Source organism: Conger conger, chromosome 2 (assembly GCF_963514075.1).
Source record: "Conger conger chromosome 2, fConCon1.1, whole genome shotgun sequence".
Classification (NCBI taxonomy): domain Eukaryota; kingdom Metazoa; phylum Chordata; class Actinopteri; order Anguilliformes; family Congridae; genus Conger; species Conger conger.
The window spans coordinates 61421546-61440268 of NC_083761.1; the positions used below are offsets into that span (position 1 = coordinate 61421546).

Genomic DNA, 18723 nt, shown 5'->3' on the forward strand with positions numbered 1-18723 from the left:
ATAGTGGCAAGCACTGATGCTGCAATACAGGCGGGGAGTCATTATCTCACGCGCCAGTGTGCTCTCTGTGTATTGTGAGCTGGGCGCACAAATACAAAGTAATACATTTAATAATCATTTTTCATTAGGGGTGTGTAATGTTCTGTGGTACAATCAGAATTATCTTTAAAGTTACACGACTGTATTTTCGTGAAAAGGACAAAAAAAAATCGCAAACATAATCTTTTATCAAAAACTGCCCCTCCTAAACTTAGCGCCGACATAGAGGGATTGAGGCTGTCTGATTTGCAGATTTGCTATGGATTTGATTTCCCTTGAAAATTCAGGGGATTTCCCTAACCTGTATCCTTATCTCCTACTGATTGTAATTTCCTACTATCGTGATTTCATCGAAATTTGCGGAAGAAATAAGACGAGGTATTAAGCCTTATTAAATTACAATGTGGGAGTAGTGTACAGAATTAAATGTGTTTGTTGTAAAGACAAGTGCAATAATGGGCGGTGTGCGTGTAGGCTATACAAATAGCCTAGTATAAGTAGCATCAATAAGCTAAGACCTCACTACGCATGCAATTGGGTAGCATATACATGCGTTATTCAAGAGTTATGGAACTTTTTTTGTGAATAAAAAAAAAAATTATTCAACAAAAATTCTCAAACGGAACATTCAACACATCTTCTTTCCTCTTAAAACATTCCCTCTGACCCCGCCATAGTGACACCTCAGAACTGATTTTTAGAACCCCGCCCCAATGCGCCTCCACAACTCCACCACCTGGACAAGCTCATTTCTGTGCAAGAGGAAACCTCATTTTTAATGGAAAAGAGGCCTACGCTTGCCCGGGCCATAATGCATATATGTTACTCTGAATTTTATCACATCCTCGATGTCCAGAGCAAACTGACTGAACCTGTGACCTAATGCTTCAACTGGCTATATTAATTGATGCTATACTATATTTCCAGCTGGGGTTCGACGAGAAGATACCGAAGTCGCTTTAGAATGCGTTGTCCTGCCGCGCCATCTCCTTAGACTAGGTTGCTAATATATGGACACAAGATAAAAAGCATCAGTATTTAATTTAAGTCAGCTCACCTTCAGCCATTCATCTGTATAATATTATAAAGATATATCGCTATTACCGCGCTCCAGCTGAAGGAGATAGGCAAGTAAAGAAGCATGGAGGGTTGGCATATAGGCTCCCTGCCAGGCGGGCGATAGCCTAGGAGAAAGTAGTGTGGCTAGTTTTTCAGTTTAAATTCGTTTTCAAATCAGTCCTAATCATTACAATATGGAAATGCGTGAGGGAACTGCATTTTATTTTGCAAACCAGCGTTATCTTGCATCTCCAGTAGAATACTTTAGGTAGCGATAACTTTAATTGGCGGTAGATTGTGCGTGTGCGTTGTATGGGGGTTGGGATTCTTACTAAATGTAACGGATATTCACACCCCATTGAAGTGACTACCGGGTGACTACGCACACACACTTAGGCTAGATATATGCTGAATTGTGAAGACATTGGTTTCAGGGCACTTTCCTGGACTGATGATTTTAGCCTACTCCACACACAAAATTCTGATTAAGGTATGGATGTATTCGACTGGTTGAATTCCCCACCTGGCTGGGACCCTCAATCAACAACAACCACGTTATATAATTGGCTTAGCACACATAAAAAAAGATTGCTCGAACAAAGTAATCTTTTATTTTAATAACCTTTTTTTTCCCCAACAACACTTATCTTTACAAGTATTATACTGACTGTTAATGGTGGCTGACTTCAATGGTTGACTCCACATCGCGTACGCCTGCCTTTAGAACAGTTGAAGTAAGGAAATACACGAAATCACCTTGAGCTGCACATAGCATATGATGATGATGATGATGATTGTTGTTCTTGTTATTATTATTGATAGTAGTAGTGCTAGTGATGGTGCGGTTGAAGCCTACTCTGATTAAACTCCAAAATGATGTCAGTGAATGTTATGCAGCGGTCAAATTAGAAAACTGCTAAACGTGGATCCTATACCAATCGGCTCCAATTGCATAGGCTAGCGGAATTTCTATAAACAATGATTTGAGTGCGTAGCTCGAGTCTGACAACGACTTGAACCCACTTTTCCTGATTCGATTAGTGCGCGGGAATTCATCATGTTTATCTTTGAGGTGATATGCAACGGTGTATTAAAAGTAAACATACACTGAAAGCAGATGTTGGACCGGATAATCCGATTTTGTAACAGGAATGCGTACCAATGAGATTTGAGATTAAATATCAAGACAACTTGCAGTCGGAGGGGCAGGAGGAGTTAAATCTGGAATGTAGTTTGGTAATGTCGGTTTTTGTGTTAAAGTAGAAAGGTTTGCACATGTGCCCAATGAGATTTGATTTATTGCACATTTCTCGATGCGATTATAACACGATGATCTTTCCATATACAATTTAGTGGAATTCGTCACATTTGGCAAAGACTTGAAAGACATACTACTGCGCTTTTAAACAAGGCGATTTTGAACGAGGAAAGGAGATCCTTCTAGCCTACCTGTTGACCCTGATCTGTATGTAGCCTAATTTCCACTCAACGGCATCATTTGTATTACATAAGAAAGGTATTTCTCAAATGCACGGCACATTCAAAAGCATGTTATGCCATGTAAAAGGTTTATTTCAGTCTTACAAAATTAATTACAGCGCTTAATCGGGGGAAATAGAATTAATCAACTTGTTCAATTACGTTATGTAGCCTACATTCAGTTTCAAGTTTAATTGTGATTAGGCACAGTGGGTAGCTGGCTGTTTAAAGCTTTCAACTTCAGTGCGTATACACTTCGCTTCAATCCTTCCCTCTAAGCGACATTGCCTTGCATCTTGCGCAGAGTGCCCTCGAGTACCCAAGCAAACCAAGTGCGCAGAGCGCTGCAGCGATACTATCAGAGTTTAAACCTACCTGGACATGTTTTCTCTCTGAGGTCTGTGTGCCTTTTCTAGTCCAAGTTTCGTGAATATCCCAACAAGTGCCATGATAGCCACTACTCCGCAAATGATGTAAACGATCAAGTTAGTTTTATCCTTGGTGGGGTCGTGTCTGGCGTCATTTTTCTTGAAAGGGGTTTGACCTGTCATCATCCATACAGGAGTATCGTAGTTGTTACAGGTGCTCTGGTCCAACCGCGAGCTCCTAAATGCGCAACAGAATCGGAAGCCACAGGTCCCGCAGCAGTACAAATAATTGCCCGTTTTGCACACAAACGGTGGATCCCATTGGCCCATCACATCGTAGTATCCCCGACATCTGTCTTCTACATGTGGGGTTTCAGAAAAGGCATTTTCTTCTCTAGATCCGTTGGACGCAGAAACCATAACGAAACCATCGAGCTGCTGTCCGGTTTCACCTTCTGCGTTACACACCAGAGCCAGAACTTTGACCAAAAAGTAACCAAACAGTAACCCAGTGTTTTTCATCCTGCAGTCTCCTTTTAGTTTTCTTTTGCGCGGTGAAAGAAAGAAAGGAAACAGCCTGAAGACAGCCTGGTTTCATAAAAAGTCAAGAAATATATTCCCAATGAGCACGACATCGCCATTCGGAACCACTATGTTTTTACGCATTTATCTGGATGTATGTTTCCTATGAATCCCCAAACTAACGATTCGCTTCGTTGATACCATATAGTAACCGTGCAGGTAGTATTTTCCCTACTGCCGTTCCAACGCACACACAGGTGTATTATTAAAGAGAAGTCTCTCACGTGACCCTTGCGATGTCTGAACTCCTTTCAGTAGCTGTACTTCTCGCGTTTCTTCCCTTGGTAGTCCTGGTTATGTGCGCTCCTGCAGTTCACTCAAGAATCGATGGAGACGAAACTGAACAACCAATTCAAGAGTGAGTGAGTGAATAACAGAAAGAGGAAGGGAGAGTGTCAGTGGATCTAGTGAAGGGGGGGTCACCATTGCCCCTACATCATAGCAACAGATTTCGGAACAATACATTGTTTTAAACTAGATTTAAGATTCACACAGCCACACCACCCCATATGATTTTATTATATAACCCTTAAGGCATATCGAACATGTTTGCGTAAATGGCGGTGTCTCTGGCATACCTGAGGCTATAAACTAAATGTAGCCCAATGGAACAACCGGATCTTACGAAGTGTAGTAGGCTATGGCGATTATATTCATGGATATATAGATATGAAGACATCCGTGTTACTAATATGGAGCAAAACGCGTTTTTACAATTTCCTTAAATTTTTGTTCATTTCGCAAAATACGGTGTTTTCTTTCAACCATTACATTACATTACATTATTGGCATTTGGCAGACGCTCTTATCCAGAGCGACGTACAACAAAGTGCATACCCATAACCAGGGATAAGTTCGCTGAAAGACCCTAGAGGTAAGTACAATTTCAACTGCTACCTGTACAACAAAGATAAGGACAAGGGCCATTTTTTTTTTTTTTTTTTTTTTTTTTTTTTTTTGAACAAACAAACAGAGCAAAAGTCACCAAAGTTAACTATCCAAACACTGCTTACCTAGCCAACTAAAATACTGATACACAAGTCACAGAGACAACAATTAAGGTTCACAGGGAGGTAGGGAGGGATGGGGAGAGGTGCTGTTTGAAGAGGTGTGTCTTCAGCTTGCGCTTGAAGGTGGGGAGGGATTCTATAGTTCTGACCTCAACGGGGAGTTCGTTCCACCACCGTGGACCACCGTGGACCACTTCTTCAAGACTGTTCTGAAATGTGAGAAATGACACGACGTAAACAGCCTCTTACCATCAGTGGTGCGCAACTTTGATATTCCTAGATAGCCTACACATGACTTTGAGGCAGATGTCTTTTACACCCAGCTGTGAGACACAGTTCAGCCCGTCTTTGTACCCATTGACTCTGAACATTTTGTAATTTCAAATGTAGATCTGCAAGAAGAGGAATTCTACCATAACCGATTTAGCCTACTTAATGATTTGAGGTAATAATAAGGGACTAAATGTAGCCTATCTCAACAGAAAACGTATAAAGTGTCCTTGTTCAATGTGCCAAACTTAAATTTCTGTTAATTTAATATTTTCTTAGCCTTGATAGGCCTTAGGGCTATATTCATTATTTTATGCTTGATTTATAACAGGAAACAGGATGTTCGGTGCAATATATTTTTCCGTTCTGTATTGGCATGTTGTAAATGGTAAATGGTTGGCATTTATATAGCGCCTTTATCCAAAGGAGCATTTAGGGGTTAGGTGTCTTGCTCAGGGACACTTCGACACAGCCTGGGCGGGGGATCGAACCGGCAACCCACCAACTGCCAGACAACTGCTCTTACTGCCTGAGCCATGTCACCCCTGTGTTGTACAATATACGCCTAATAGCATATGCAGCTATGTTTGTACACTGTTACGTTTCTATTACATTGTTAAAGTCTTGAACATTTTATCTAAGGATTCATTCATTTAGAAATACATTTTGTCTGTAAAAGCATACACTCATTGGATTAAGGAAAGTTTTTGACTTGTAGCGCCTTTTCTGCCTATCAGTTCTACACGGATTAAGACTTGTAGGCCACTTTATGTCAGAACGCCCTATACCATTTACCTCCACGTACAGCTTTTAAACTACGGTAGTTGCCAAAATGTAATTAGCTTCCATGTGCTTATGTTGTGGTACACATTTCTGATTAAAAAAAAATTCTAAAAAGTTATTTATTATTAGTGTGATTGTGAAGCCATTTTTTGACGGCCTACTATCGACACCAACCAACCGGCTTGGTCCACAATGGTAAAATTCCCATTAATTTCTGCAATATTTAAGGTTTTCCAGGGAAAAAGTCCTATAGGAATGAATGGCGGAATGTTCAGGTTCTAGAGTGGTGCAAGTTGGAATTCATACTGATTTACACAATGTTAGCAGCATTTGGGTAGTACTTATACTTTTTGAATTATGAGCATTTGCTGAAAACAGCTTTGTTTTCTTCTCACTCTAGCAGACATTCTGCAGTTCAACCAATCCAAATTATTTATGCAAATTACCTGTGTTCTCATGGAAGCCTGTGATATCCCAATAGCCTCTGCCCTTCAGCAGAGTTCATATACACTCTTTACACTTTATTAGGTACACCAGTACACCAGCTTGTAAATGCATATATTTAAATACCATAGTATTAGCAGTCGGAGCAATAGTCCACCGATTTGCCGCAATCACACTCCTCATTTTCTTTAGGAAAGGCACATCTTTAGTTATTATTATTAACAATAATACAGAATTCAATTTATGAGTCTTCATTTTTCATAGAAAATGAAATCCAATGCGAAAATGGTCTCAAATGAAGGTAATTTCAAAATGCATCTACTACTCACGACTGTCAACTGAACCAAAAAATGTATTTGAAGGGAGCCGCAGTAGCGCACAGCTAAAGTAACGGACCTTGATGCAGGCATCAGTTCGTTACAGTTCGATTCCCGGTTCTGCAAAAGCCGAGGTTGGCCCGCTCTCGTGGAGCGGCATAATTGGCTTTTCGCTCCGAGGGAGGGATAGAGGCAGATAAGGTACAATTCATATAGGATTGGTTGTAAGGCCATGAATATAAGTCCAGTACACAAGGTAGATAGGCCAAGTCTGTAACTACCATACCAAGACTACAACTTGCAGAACTTGCAGTAACAAGATTCATACAAATTCAAAGCCCTAGATTAAGGTATACAAGTGGGTAAAGACAGACAGGTGTAAAACAATTGACTATAGATTAGGGCACAGTGTGAAGATATGAGTCTTCAGACTGCAGTGGAAAACGGGCAGCGAAGTGAGCAGTTCTTATGGAGATAAGGAGGCCATTCTACCAGTGGGGAGCTCCGCATTTGGGAGACTGAAAGCCATTCACACGGCTGGCAGGATGAGCAAGTTGGCCTGTGGCAGCTGAGTGGAGTGGTCGAGGTGGTTGTAGGGCTGAATTATGTCCTGTAGGTTGGGAGGGGCCGTCTTGTTGGCTGCAGTGTAGGCCAGAGTCAGAACTTTGAATCTGATCCGAGCAGCAACTGGTAACCAGCGGAGTGACTGTAGCCTGCTGTTCCAATTGTAATTGTGAACTTATGTGATTTATGTGCTTTCCATTTTTTCAGAGATTATTTTCCCTTTTAACTCACATCAAAAATAGCATGCAATGCAATGAAGAATAAAAGCCCCATGTTGTGTTTACTGTGCTATATTGTAAACCATTTTTGTGTATTTTTATGATTTTATTTTATCAGTAGGCTTAGTTAGTGAACACTATGACAACCAGTTTAGTAAATAATGAAGAATTCAAAGACATTGCAAATGATAAGGAGGCAAATCTGCACTCTGTTAATCAGTTTAAGGGGGAACATTATGAAAGAATTAAACACATGTGAAAATCCTCTGTACGGTTGCACAGAGATGAAAAGAATATTGGATAAGCTTTCTTAAACACTGTCCAGTTTTTAGCCTCTCTTCCTTGGTTTCGCAGAGAAACCGAACTGCTGCATTTATCAAACAACAGCAATTACTTGGGCTATGGAGCCCCCCTGGACACCCTAGGTAAAAAAAACATTGAAAGACAGAAGTCTGTACTCCCAGTTCTGCAACCCCTGAGTTCAATTTGCCGATCTGTACACTCTGTTTTTAAAAACATTTGCTAGGTTTTCAGTTTTGCAAACCTGCTTTCGGTTTGCCTATCTATACCCTCAGGTTTGCAAACAGGGCACAGATTGGCGAATTGAGGTCCCGGTTTGCAAAATTGAGGATACGGATTGCCAAACCGAACACAGAAATTGCAAAACCAAGAGTACGCATTTCAGCATTTAAATACTGTATTTTTTTTTAACCTTTTTTACCTACCATACTTGCAAAACGCGGCCAGGTCCTAGGGACATCATGGACCTGTCTGCATAGATCACAGGAGAATGAAAAGGGCTGGAAAAAGATGGAACAGTCATCATCTGATAATTACTTGTCATTACAAATTATAATTAGCAAGATGTGGTAAATCTGATCACATGATCATGATGAAAGTACCTCCCTATGCCTCATTTCGAGTCAGGAAAAACCCTGGACGTTAACTGGTAGCCAGCTAACATAGCACCAGTATCTGATGTCAAAGCTGACAAACCATATTGAATAGGCCTATTTGAAATTCCAAATAGTACCGATGGTCTGTAGTCATAGCAAAGAGATGCATCTTCTAATATTTGCTCTAATATGTGTATATATTTTTAAATCAAGTGAAAACCTAAAAGTTTTAGGTTGTTCCCCAGGCTCCCCTACTCCTAAACCATTGTTTTTGTTTTTTTTTTATGGGAAAAAAATTAAATTAAATTAAATTAAATTAAATTAAATTACATTTTATTTGTATAGCGCTTTTTACAAAGGGCCTTTGCCGCAAAGCAGCTTTACAGAGGAACCGGGCCCCAAGAGTACGCCTAGGGCAACAGTGGCAAGGAAAAACTCCCTGGAAACAGGAAGAAACCTTGAGCAGATATATCTTTTTGGATAGCATATCCAGTTGGTAGGTACAGTTTGACAGAAGGAACAGCTTGGAGCCAACCCACAGTACTTATCGGAACAAATGTGTGTATACGGTTTGTGTGCTGGTCACAGCTTAAAGGTAAAGGCCATTGACCAACCAATCTACAGGATAGAATGAGAAACATAGAGAAACATTGGAATGCCAACAGAAGGAAAGTGGAGACTATGATGGGTCACTGGGATATTATGTAATAATTGTGACCTACGGGTACACAAGTACAGTAAAAAATAAAGCATTTATTCAAAATGGAGAATGGTACAGGCATCAAGAGAAAATTAGTAATTAGTAATTAGTAATTAGTAATAACAGTCCTTAAGCAAATAAGATAAATAATTGAATGATACAAAATAATTTGAATGGCATAGGATGAAAAAGTAATAGAATGGAAAAGCATTAAGACAATAAACTATATGAAACATTAAGATTTTATCATATTATTACAGCTTACAGTAAAGCATAGCCTCAAATTCCAAAATTGTAGGGAAAAAAAAAATTCTATTAAGTTTTTAAACCTTAAAGAAAGAGAGAAATGTGTGGCATGGAAATTATTACATGGAGATGAACTCTTCCTTACATTACCTTTCTACAGAGCACAGGTTTGCTTTTTGAGAAAATACTGAGCCTGGGCTGGGAAGGCCTTGCCAGTAAACATGAGGCAGAGATTGAGGATCAAATATATGGTAAGATGGATGACTGGAGTTCAGTGAAACATCAAGAGGAATCCAAAAGTATGTGTAGAAGTTCTACAAACTTATTAATTTTAGCATGGAAGGGATAGATTTGTGTGGAAAAGGGCTCCATGGTCTGCCTGCTTTGTCAGTTGGAGGGTATAAAAGGAAAGGCATGTATGTAAAAAAAAAAGGAAAAGAGAGTGCCAAAACATACAGAAAACACAACACTGCACTGAGTGACCACTTTATTAGGTATACCATTCTAGTACTGGGTAGGACCTCCCTTTGCCCCCAGAACAGCATGAATTATTCATGACATGGATTCAATAAGGTGCTGGAAACATTCATTTATTGGTTACATGTTGACATGATAGCATCACACAGTTCCTGTAGATTTGTCAGCTGCACATTCATGCCGTGAATCTCCCGTTCCACTACATCCCAAAGGTGCTCTATTGATCGAGGTCTGGTGACTGGGGAGCCCAGTGCACTAAATTTGTTGTCATGTTCATGGAACTAGCTTGAGATGATGTTTGGTTTGTGATAAAGAAGTAACCACTGTGCTCATAAATGGATGCACATGATTAGCAACAATACTCAGGTAGGTAAGTTGACTACAGTAGTCTTTGGTGATCTACCAGGTTGTTGTTTTTCACAGGGGTGATATGGGTGTTTCATAGCTTCTTCTTTTTTGTTAATTTCATTTATTTAATGAAAATAAGCAACAAGCATTTGTACTTTTTTAGGCAATTTTCATGGCTTGTGCATGCATCATATACTTGGTGGGATTGTTGCACTGGACACCACCAGTGGAAAATATCATATAGAGGAGAAATTTCAGAAAGCAAACACTTTGAATCAATATTGCTGCAAATAGGCCTGAAAAGGTATCACATATGTCATTTTTATATGAAAACATGAAGGATCGGCACTTCAAATTATTTTATCTGGTATTTTGTATTTTCAGAGCATTTTTATGATTGGTTAAGCAGAGTTGGAAATAAAATGAGTAACATTAACTTGAAAAAAGCGTAGTATATATTTTTTTTGGGGGGGCTAGATCGAGTCCCATTGTGGCGAAGTCATCCTGCCATCCACGTCAATTTAATGTAACAGACAGAAATAATGTACAACCGATGTAATGGATCAATGAACGAGGGAGGCAAAGTCTGAGTTCTAAAAGTACACTGGCTGAGAATAGATAACGCTAACTTTCAAAGTCGCAATTAGTCATGGCTGCAGATGAGAACATGTTTCTTAGAGCGAAAGATAGGACCTTTACAGGGCTGACTGAAGGTATGTGCATGTTCAACTGCGTACTTTGGAGATATGTGGTTTGTGTGAGACTGGAATCAACGTCGGATAGCTAAGTTAGCGATAAGATAGCTACAGACTATAACGCCAGTCGGATCAGGTGTAGCTAGCTATATATCATATACGCATCAGAAGCTAGCTAACCAGTCTAATTTCTCACTGCCAAACTCAAACAGAATATCCATGGCATGGAAATTATATTAACGTTAGCTAGTGTAATCAAAAATGCAGCTAGCATTTCCTCGTCGGAAGCCGTTCTCTGTTCAAAATCTGAATCTTGTGGAGTTGGCGAGCGCTGTTACTTTATACAGGAATTACTCACAAAACTGATGTTTAACTAACTTACTCGTTGTTTTGAGTTCGCTTCAGTATGTGCTAGCTCTATAGTATTTGACGGTATCCACGTAGCTAACTAGCTAACGGTACCTAACTTAAGGTCAATTCTTCGAGAAGCTAGAAAGATAAAGCGCACAAACCAACCTGATTTACTATTCACAGTTAAGCTTACTGCAAATGTATTTGCTTCGCTAGTTAGTATCTAGTTTACGTTACTATTGTTGGGTGCGTGTTTAACAGAAGAATCACGATCACACTAATAATCATCCGACTAATAGCTTGCCAGGATGGCGTGTTTTCGAGTGATACTTTTTTCTGGTGCATATATTTTCAAATTGTTCAATCATCGACCAATCATCGTGATATAATGATGTTAATATCGTTTTTACGCTGTACACCGCACATTACAAATTGTTTAACCATAAACCTTTTTTTTTGCCAAACTTTTTGTCGAGATAACGTAATAGCTTTAACGTTTGAGCTAATTCGTAACCTAAACTAAACATGCGGTGTTAATTGATATATTTCTATCATAGCTTAAACGCTTTGTTTAACATACAGATTTGCCTTACCATATTACTCATTGGCCATATGCTATAGGGTAGGGGCAGCACATGCTATACAGATGTTGTTATCCAAAATAGAGGAAATTCTCCCACATGCACACTTGAATCAATATAAATAATAATTTAGCGTGATTTTAAATGTTCTTGTTTGACGGCATCACCTAATTTGGGGGTAGGTGGACAGTTAAGTTTGTTTTCTGCGGACTTTGAAAGTTGTTTTCTGAATAATGAAAAAGCTAAATACTAAATTCTATACCATGAATACTGATTTTGCCCCAGATCTGGTACTCTTAGGCCAATGGTTGATTGTATGTGGAATCAAAATCAAAGGTATATCAAACACGTTCGGGTTGCCTAACCCTCACATCACAGCTATACTCACAAGAAATGAGTTTTTTTTTCAATTAACTATACACTCAGTGAGCAATTTATTTGGTATTTATAAGATTTATTTTACTTTTACTGCTGTAGCCTATCCACTTGGAGTTATGGTGCGTTGTGTGTTCAGAGATGCTGTTCTGCATACCATTGTTGTAATGTGTGGTTATTTACGTTAGTCACCATCCTGTCAGCTTTGACCAGTCTGACCATTCTCCTCTTACATCTCTCATTAACAAGGCGTTTCTGTTTGCAGAACTGCTGCTCACTGGATAAAAAAATAAAATAATTTTTGCACCATTCTTTGTAAACTGTGTGCGTGAAAATACCTGGAGATCAGCAGTTTCTGAGATACTCAAACCACCCTGTTTGCCACCAACAATGATTCCATGGTGACAAAGTCACTTAGATCACATTTTTCCCCCAATCTGATGGTTCATGTGAACATTAACTGAAGCTCCTGACCCTACCTGATTGTATGCATTGCACTGCTGCCACATGATTGGCTGATCAGATAATCGCATGAATAAGTAGGTGTAATAATGTAAAAATGTTCCTAATAAAGTGTTTGGTGAGTGTATATAGATTTTTAATAACTTTAGCAGTGCTAATATTATATTAGTGATTCCTACACTTACATACTACTTATGATAGCTACTGCTCTCATTGCACCATGTATACACAGAATTAATTGATACCCACTATCTCAGAGGGGCAGATTAATTCTTTTGTACAGTGCCATACATTCGTCTTAAGCCTGATTTATACTTCTGATTTATGCTCCTTTATACTTCCTGATTTATACAGAAGTGAAAGTGTCTCATAATGTTTTGCATTCATACTTTGGCAGAGGCCTGCAGGGAGGATTCTGTTGTCTCTATGGTGATGAGACGCCAAACTGCTGATGTTTACATTTGTGCAAACATAACGGCATCGTAGCCTCTCCACTGTAGACACAATGAATTCCAGTGTTCCATCTGGCTGTCCAATTAACACTGGACAAAAAGTATGACCTATATACAGTGGTGTCAGAAATTATTCAGACCCCATCATTTTTTTAATACACTTTATTGTGTTGTAGATTTAATTGTAAATGGATAAAATTGACAAAATTAACATGTCTGCCTATCAATCTATACTCAATAACCCATAATGACATGAAAACATGTTTTTAGAAAATGTTGTAACTTTATTAAAAATCTATGTACATAAGTATAAGTATGCCATGGCAAATTGTGGTCAGGTACATCCTGTTTGCTTTGATTATCCTTATTATCCTAGAACTTGATTGGAGTCCACCTGTGGCAAATTGAATTGATTGGACATAGTTTAGAAAGGCTCCCACAATTCACGCTGCTTGTAAGAACAAAAACCAAGGTATGAAGTCCAAGGAACTCGCTGTAGACCTGTGCGATAAAATTATGGCGAGGGATTGATCAGAGTATAAAACGTTTTCTAAAGCTTTTAGTGTTCCCAGCACTCTTCCTAGAGTTGGCCTTCTGGCCAAATTGAGTAAGCAGGCAAGAAGGGCCTTGGCCATCCAGATGACCAAGAACCCAATGGTCACTCTTACAGAGCTTCAGAAGTCCTGTGCGGAGATGGGAGAACCTGTTGGAAGGACAACCTTTATGGTAGAATGGCTAGATGGAAGCCTGGCGAACACCAGGCACTGCCTAATACCATCCCTATGGTGAAGCATGGTGTGGCAGCGTCATGCTATGGGGGGTGCTTCTCAGCGGCAAGGACAGGGAGAATGGTCAGAATTGAGGGTAGGATGAATGCAGCCAAATACAGGGAGTTCCTTGGAAGAAAACCTGCTCCAGGGTGCATGGGACTTCAGACTGGGATGATGGTTCACTTTTCAGCACACCAATGACCCGAAGCATAAAGCCAAGATAAATCTGACTGAGTGGCCCAGGCTTAAAGCCCATAGACCATCTGTGGACAGACCTTGAGATGGCAGTGCACAGACCTTTCCTATCTGACAGAGCTTGAAAAATCTGCCAGGAACAATGGGATAAACTGCCCAAATCCAGGTGTGCAAAGCTTGTAGAAGAAGACTCAAAGCTGTAATTTCTGCCAAATGGGCTTCTACAAAGTACACTTTCTGCACTTTATTAGGAACACCTACTTATTCATGAAATTATCTAATCAGCCAACCATGTGGCAGCAGTGCAGTGCATAAAATCATGCATATTCAGGTCAGGAGCTTCGGCTAATGTGAATATTAACCATCAGAATTGGGGGAAAATCAGATCTCGGTGATTTCGAACACGGCATGATTGTTGGTGCCAAACGGGCTGGTTTGAGTATTTCTGTAACTGCTGATCTCCTGGGATTTTCATGCAAAACAGTCTCTAGAGTGAGCTGAGAGAGGTCAACAGAGAATGGCCAGACTGGTTCAAGCTGACAGAAAGGCTACGGTAACTCAGATAACCATTCTGTACAATTATGGTGAGCAGAAAAGCCTCTCAGAATGCACAACATGTCAAACCTTGAGGTGGATACGCTACAACAGCAGAAGACCACATTGGGTTCCACTTCTTTCAGCCAAGAACAGAAAGCTGAGGCTGCAGTGGGCACAGGACCACCAAAACTGGACAGTTGAAGACTGGAAAAATGTAGCCAGCTTTGACTTTTCCACATTTTAGATTAAGAAACCATTATAGGGCGTGATTGTTTCTTCAAGCTTGCAGCAAGCTATCATCCTCCATTTCAGGAATTTAGGAATCCGCTATCCACTATCAGGATTGTCCATGATACTTTGTAAAGGTTGACTGGTTTTCTTTTTCTTGTGAAAAGTCAGCAGATAGAAACATGTATGCGGTGCCAGATCTTATTTGAAAGATACATTTTTTTTTTTCTGTGATTACTGTTCAAGCAGAAATAATTCTCTTCAGAGAAGATAATTACAGAGTCAAGAACTTGTTAGGGAATTCCCAGTTGTGAATATCTCTTTTTGTGGGTATATTGTGGAGTGGAGTGGAGTGGAGTGGAGAATTACCAGAAACCTTCTGGAATGGGAAGCACAGGCTGCAAGTCAAACATTTTAGATGCAGCTGAGCAGAAAGCCCTGGTGACTGAAGTCCAAACTATTGTAATATTAATTTGTCATCCTTTGCTTCAGAGGGCACTGCATGGGGGAAAAAATGCCTTACACTGGTAGCTTATAAACCAGCATGACCAACTAGAGCTAGATTTCTGAAACATGGTAGCTTGTAGTTGGTAGCGGGTAACCAGCTAGAGTTGCATTTGAGAGACCTGCTGGCTGGTAACCAGATAGGGCTGGGTTTGTGAAACATGGGGCTCATTCCACTCACTTATTTTTCTCTTCTTTTTGCTTTTATTTGCTCCTGAACCAGAAATTGATCGCAGTCCACCATCTTTAAATGTTTCTTATAAGAGCTAGAAGTAGAAATGAGGAACTCCCTATCTTTCCTTTGAGCAAGAAAACATCAGCGCATCCTTTGCGGAAGTATTTTTTTCAGAAAGCCTGAATTATTAAATGATCAACCTGTGGGTCACCTCTCCCCATCTGTCACGCCTGTAACTGACGTGGCTTTGAACTGCATAATTTCTCGATTTTCCTGTCTTCATTTATTTTCTTTGCCTCTTTTCCGAGCCCCTCTTGATGGGTGGAGCTAGGAGTAGAATAAAAAAATAAACAATTGGAATGAGCCCAAAGTAGCTGGTAGTTGGTATCTAGTGACCAGCTTGAGCTAGGTTTGTGAAGTTGGTACTATAGCTCATTGTTGGTAGCTGATGACTGGCTAGAGTTGGGAGGTGGTAAGCAGCTTAGATCTGGTTACACAGTTAACAATGAAGAGTTTTAAATAATGTATATAAATGTGTACAAATGTAATCGGGATAATAAGAATAATGAAAGGAAATAAAGGCAATAGCAATTCCTGTAAAGATAATTGTATGTGTGTGCATTTCCATATACACAGATCAGCCCAGCTCAGGTACTCCTGCTAAAACCAGCTTGACTAGCTACATTTCTACAAGCTGCTCTTGAGATTACATTACATTATTGGCATTTGGCAGGCGCTCTTATCCAGAGCGACGTGCAGTTGATTAGACTAAGCAGGAGACAGTCCTCCCCTGGAGCAATGCAGGGTTAAGGGCCTTGCTCAAGGGCCCAATGGCTGTGCGGATCTTATTGTGATCTTATTGTGTCCCAGTCATTTACCTTAACCACTACGCTACAGGTCGCCCTAGTCTTATAGGTAATTAGAATAACTCGCATTAGTTGTTTGCTGGGAAAGCTTTTCTGTCTTGATGGCGGAAAGACATGTTCTCCCCTCTTTCCCCCTCCCATAGATGAGCAAGGAGAGTGGAGGGGGCCATTCTGCTTCATCCAGGCAGCCGACCCTCAGCTGGGCCTGATGAAAGCCTGGAAAATGGGGGACTGTGATAGTGGAGGTGACGAGTGGGCAGATGAGGTGCGCCTGACCAAACAGGCCGTGCAGGCAATGAACAAACTGAGCCCCAGGCCTCGCTTCATGGTGCTGTGTGGGGACCTGGTTCATGCCATGCCAGGTAAGCCAGGCGAGGGCTTTCTTTGTTTCTCACGTGGCTCATTGTTCCTTTTTTCAAGCCGTGTGCTGGAGGTCTTTACATGTAATAAAAATGCAACCTTTGACCGTTGACAGTTGTGTTATATACAGTGCCCTCAATAATGTTTGGGACAAAGACTCATTGTGTATTGATTTGCCTCTGATTTGCCACCATTTTAGATTTGGAATGACACAATTAACATTAAGGTTAAATTGCACATTGTCAGATTTTATTAAAGGGAATTTCTATACATTTTGGCTTCACAGGTGTTTGTAATTGCTCAGGTGGGTTTAATTGCCTCCTTAATGTAGGTAGAGAGCTCTCAGCACCTAGTCTGACAGTTGATTAGACTAAGCAGGAGACTATCCTCCCCTGGAGCAACGCAGTGTAAAGGGCCTTGCTCAACGGCTGTGCGGATCTTATTGTGGCTACACCGGGGAGCGAACCACTAACCTTGCGGGTCCCAGTCATGTACCTTAACCACTACGCTACAGGACGCCCGTACATCATTTAGAAGATGATATGACTGCTGATGTTAGTAGCAAAATTAATTCTGAAGTGTATAGACACATCCTATCTGTTCAAGAAGACACCCAGCAACTGGTGATGACCACGAATCACAGACTTCAACCAGTCATTGCATGCAAATGATATGCAACAAAATATTAATACATGACCAGTTTAATTTACATACCATTGCTTTGTCCCAAACATTATGGTGCCCTGAAATGGGTGGACTATGTATAAACACTGCTGTAATTTCTACATAGTGAAGCCAAAATGTATGAAAATGCCTTTTATGAAAATCTGACAATGTCCACTTCAACCACATGTGGGTTTTTTTATTACAAATCTCAAATTGTGGAGTACAGAAGCAAAAAAATAAATGATGGGTCTTTGTCAGAAATATTATGGAGGGCACTGTATGCTTTTTTTTATATTTTAGGGCATTATGTTTAATTAATAAATGTAAAACCAAATGAATTAAATTATTTTAGAAGATACATTTTCATGTTTGTTTGTTTTTGAAATTTCAGGTAAACTCATTTGCTCTTTGTACAGTATATCATTTAGAGAGAAATTTTCTAATACAGATTTTTGTATGTTTTGTAAATCCTTAGAAATATAAGTATGTATAGACTGTGTTCTTAATACATTAAGACAGTGTGCGAAACTACTGAGCTGAAACATTCAGACTGCAGCATGTGACAGTTGATAAGGGGAAGTTGGATTTTGGGCTTCAAAATACATTGGGCAAATGGAAATATTGACTGAGGAAGATGGATATTCATGTGGGGGAGTAACATGTTTACAAAAAAAGATACACACTTTCCAAAGCAGAAAAGATAAGGCATGGCTTCTGTTTATTTAATTGGTCCACACCAACCCAACCCCCTGATCAGCAATCATTGTGACGCATACCCTTTGGTAGTAAACATCTTACGAAAAACTGACATTGTAACTTGGACATTAGTGGCATTTGGCAGACGCTCTTATCCAGAGCGACGTACAGTTGATTAGACTAAGCAGGAGACAGTCCTCCCCTGGAGCAATGCAGGGTTAGGGGCCTTGCTCAAGGGCCCAACGGCTGTGCGGATCTTATTGTGGCTACACTGGGATTGGAACCACCGACCTTGGTGTCCCAGTCATTTACCTAACCACTACGCCACAGGCTGCCCCATTGTAAGACTGGTAAATGGTATGTGTTAGCCAAAGCAACCGGTATAAAGGGGGACTGCCACTCTTGCACTTTAGGGAAAGTGTTGGAAAGCATATACCCCCATTCTTTATTGGCTTGCAAGTACGAATAAAGTCTCAAAATACTCTTGTGTTGAACCGGGTTCTTCACCCTCTACTGAAATAGGAAAAAGAGGATATTTCCATGACAAACAGACCAACAAATCTGTTCTGGATAATGTTAGAACTTGGCTGCTTGCTGTGTGGTTTTAAGAGTGCACTGTGTGCTTCTTCAAAATAGGTAAAACAAGATTCTGCCAGGGCTGTGGCCACTAAAATGTAACTGCCCTTCTAGGGAAGAAGGATGCAGCAGTCCAGAAAGGGTCACACGCTGTTGTTCTGATGCATAAAGTGACTGTAAAGTGGCTGTAAATAGTTAAAATAACCATAAATTCTCCACAACACATCCACAAACTATCTACTCAAAGTAATGTAACTATAATAACACACATTTCACATCAGATATGAAATCTGTATTGAAAACAGTATTAGGATTGCAAGGGGCCTGGTCTGGACCGCCCCACCACCCTCCCTATGGAAATGTTTAGACTGATACAAGTTGAGATTGCAGTGCATTTGATTTCTCTAATTTTGCTGATGCTTAATGCATGCCAT

The 18723-nt window shown here is 40.1% G+C and overlaps 2 protein-coding genes across 2 annotated transcripts in view; one reads left to right on the forward strand and one right to left on the reverse strand.

The window, feature by feature from the left end:
• The window catches only part of shisa9a (shisa family member 9a), a 63257-nt gene extending 59790 nt beyond the window's left edge, over positions 1–3467 (reverse strand). The window contains exon 1 of the mRNA XM_061233208.1: positions 2953–3467. Within this exon, the coding sequence (XP_061089192.1) occupies positions 2953–3467 (515 nt within the window). The remainder of the gene's footprint in view (positions 1–2952) is intronic.
• Positions 3468–10336: 6869 nt separating this feature from the next.
• Positions 10337–18723, forward strand: part of cpped1 (calcineurin-like phosphoesterase domain containing 1) — a 43320-nt gene continuing 34933 nt past the window's right edge. Inside the window, exons 1-2 of the mRNA XM_061232186.1 lie at positions 10337–10513; positions 16135–16353. Of these exons, the coding sequence (XP_061088170.1) occupies positions 10450–10513; positions 16135–16353 (283 nt within the window). The 5' untranslated portion in view covers positions 10337–10449. The remainder of the gene's footprint in view (positions 10514–16134; positions 16354–18723) is intronic.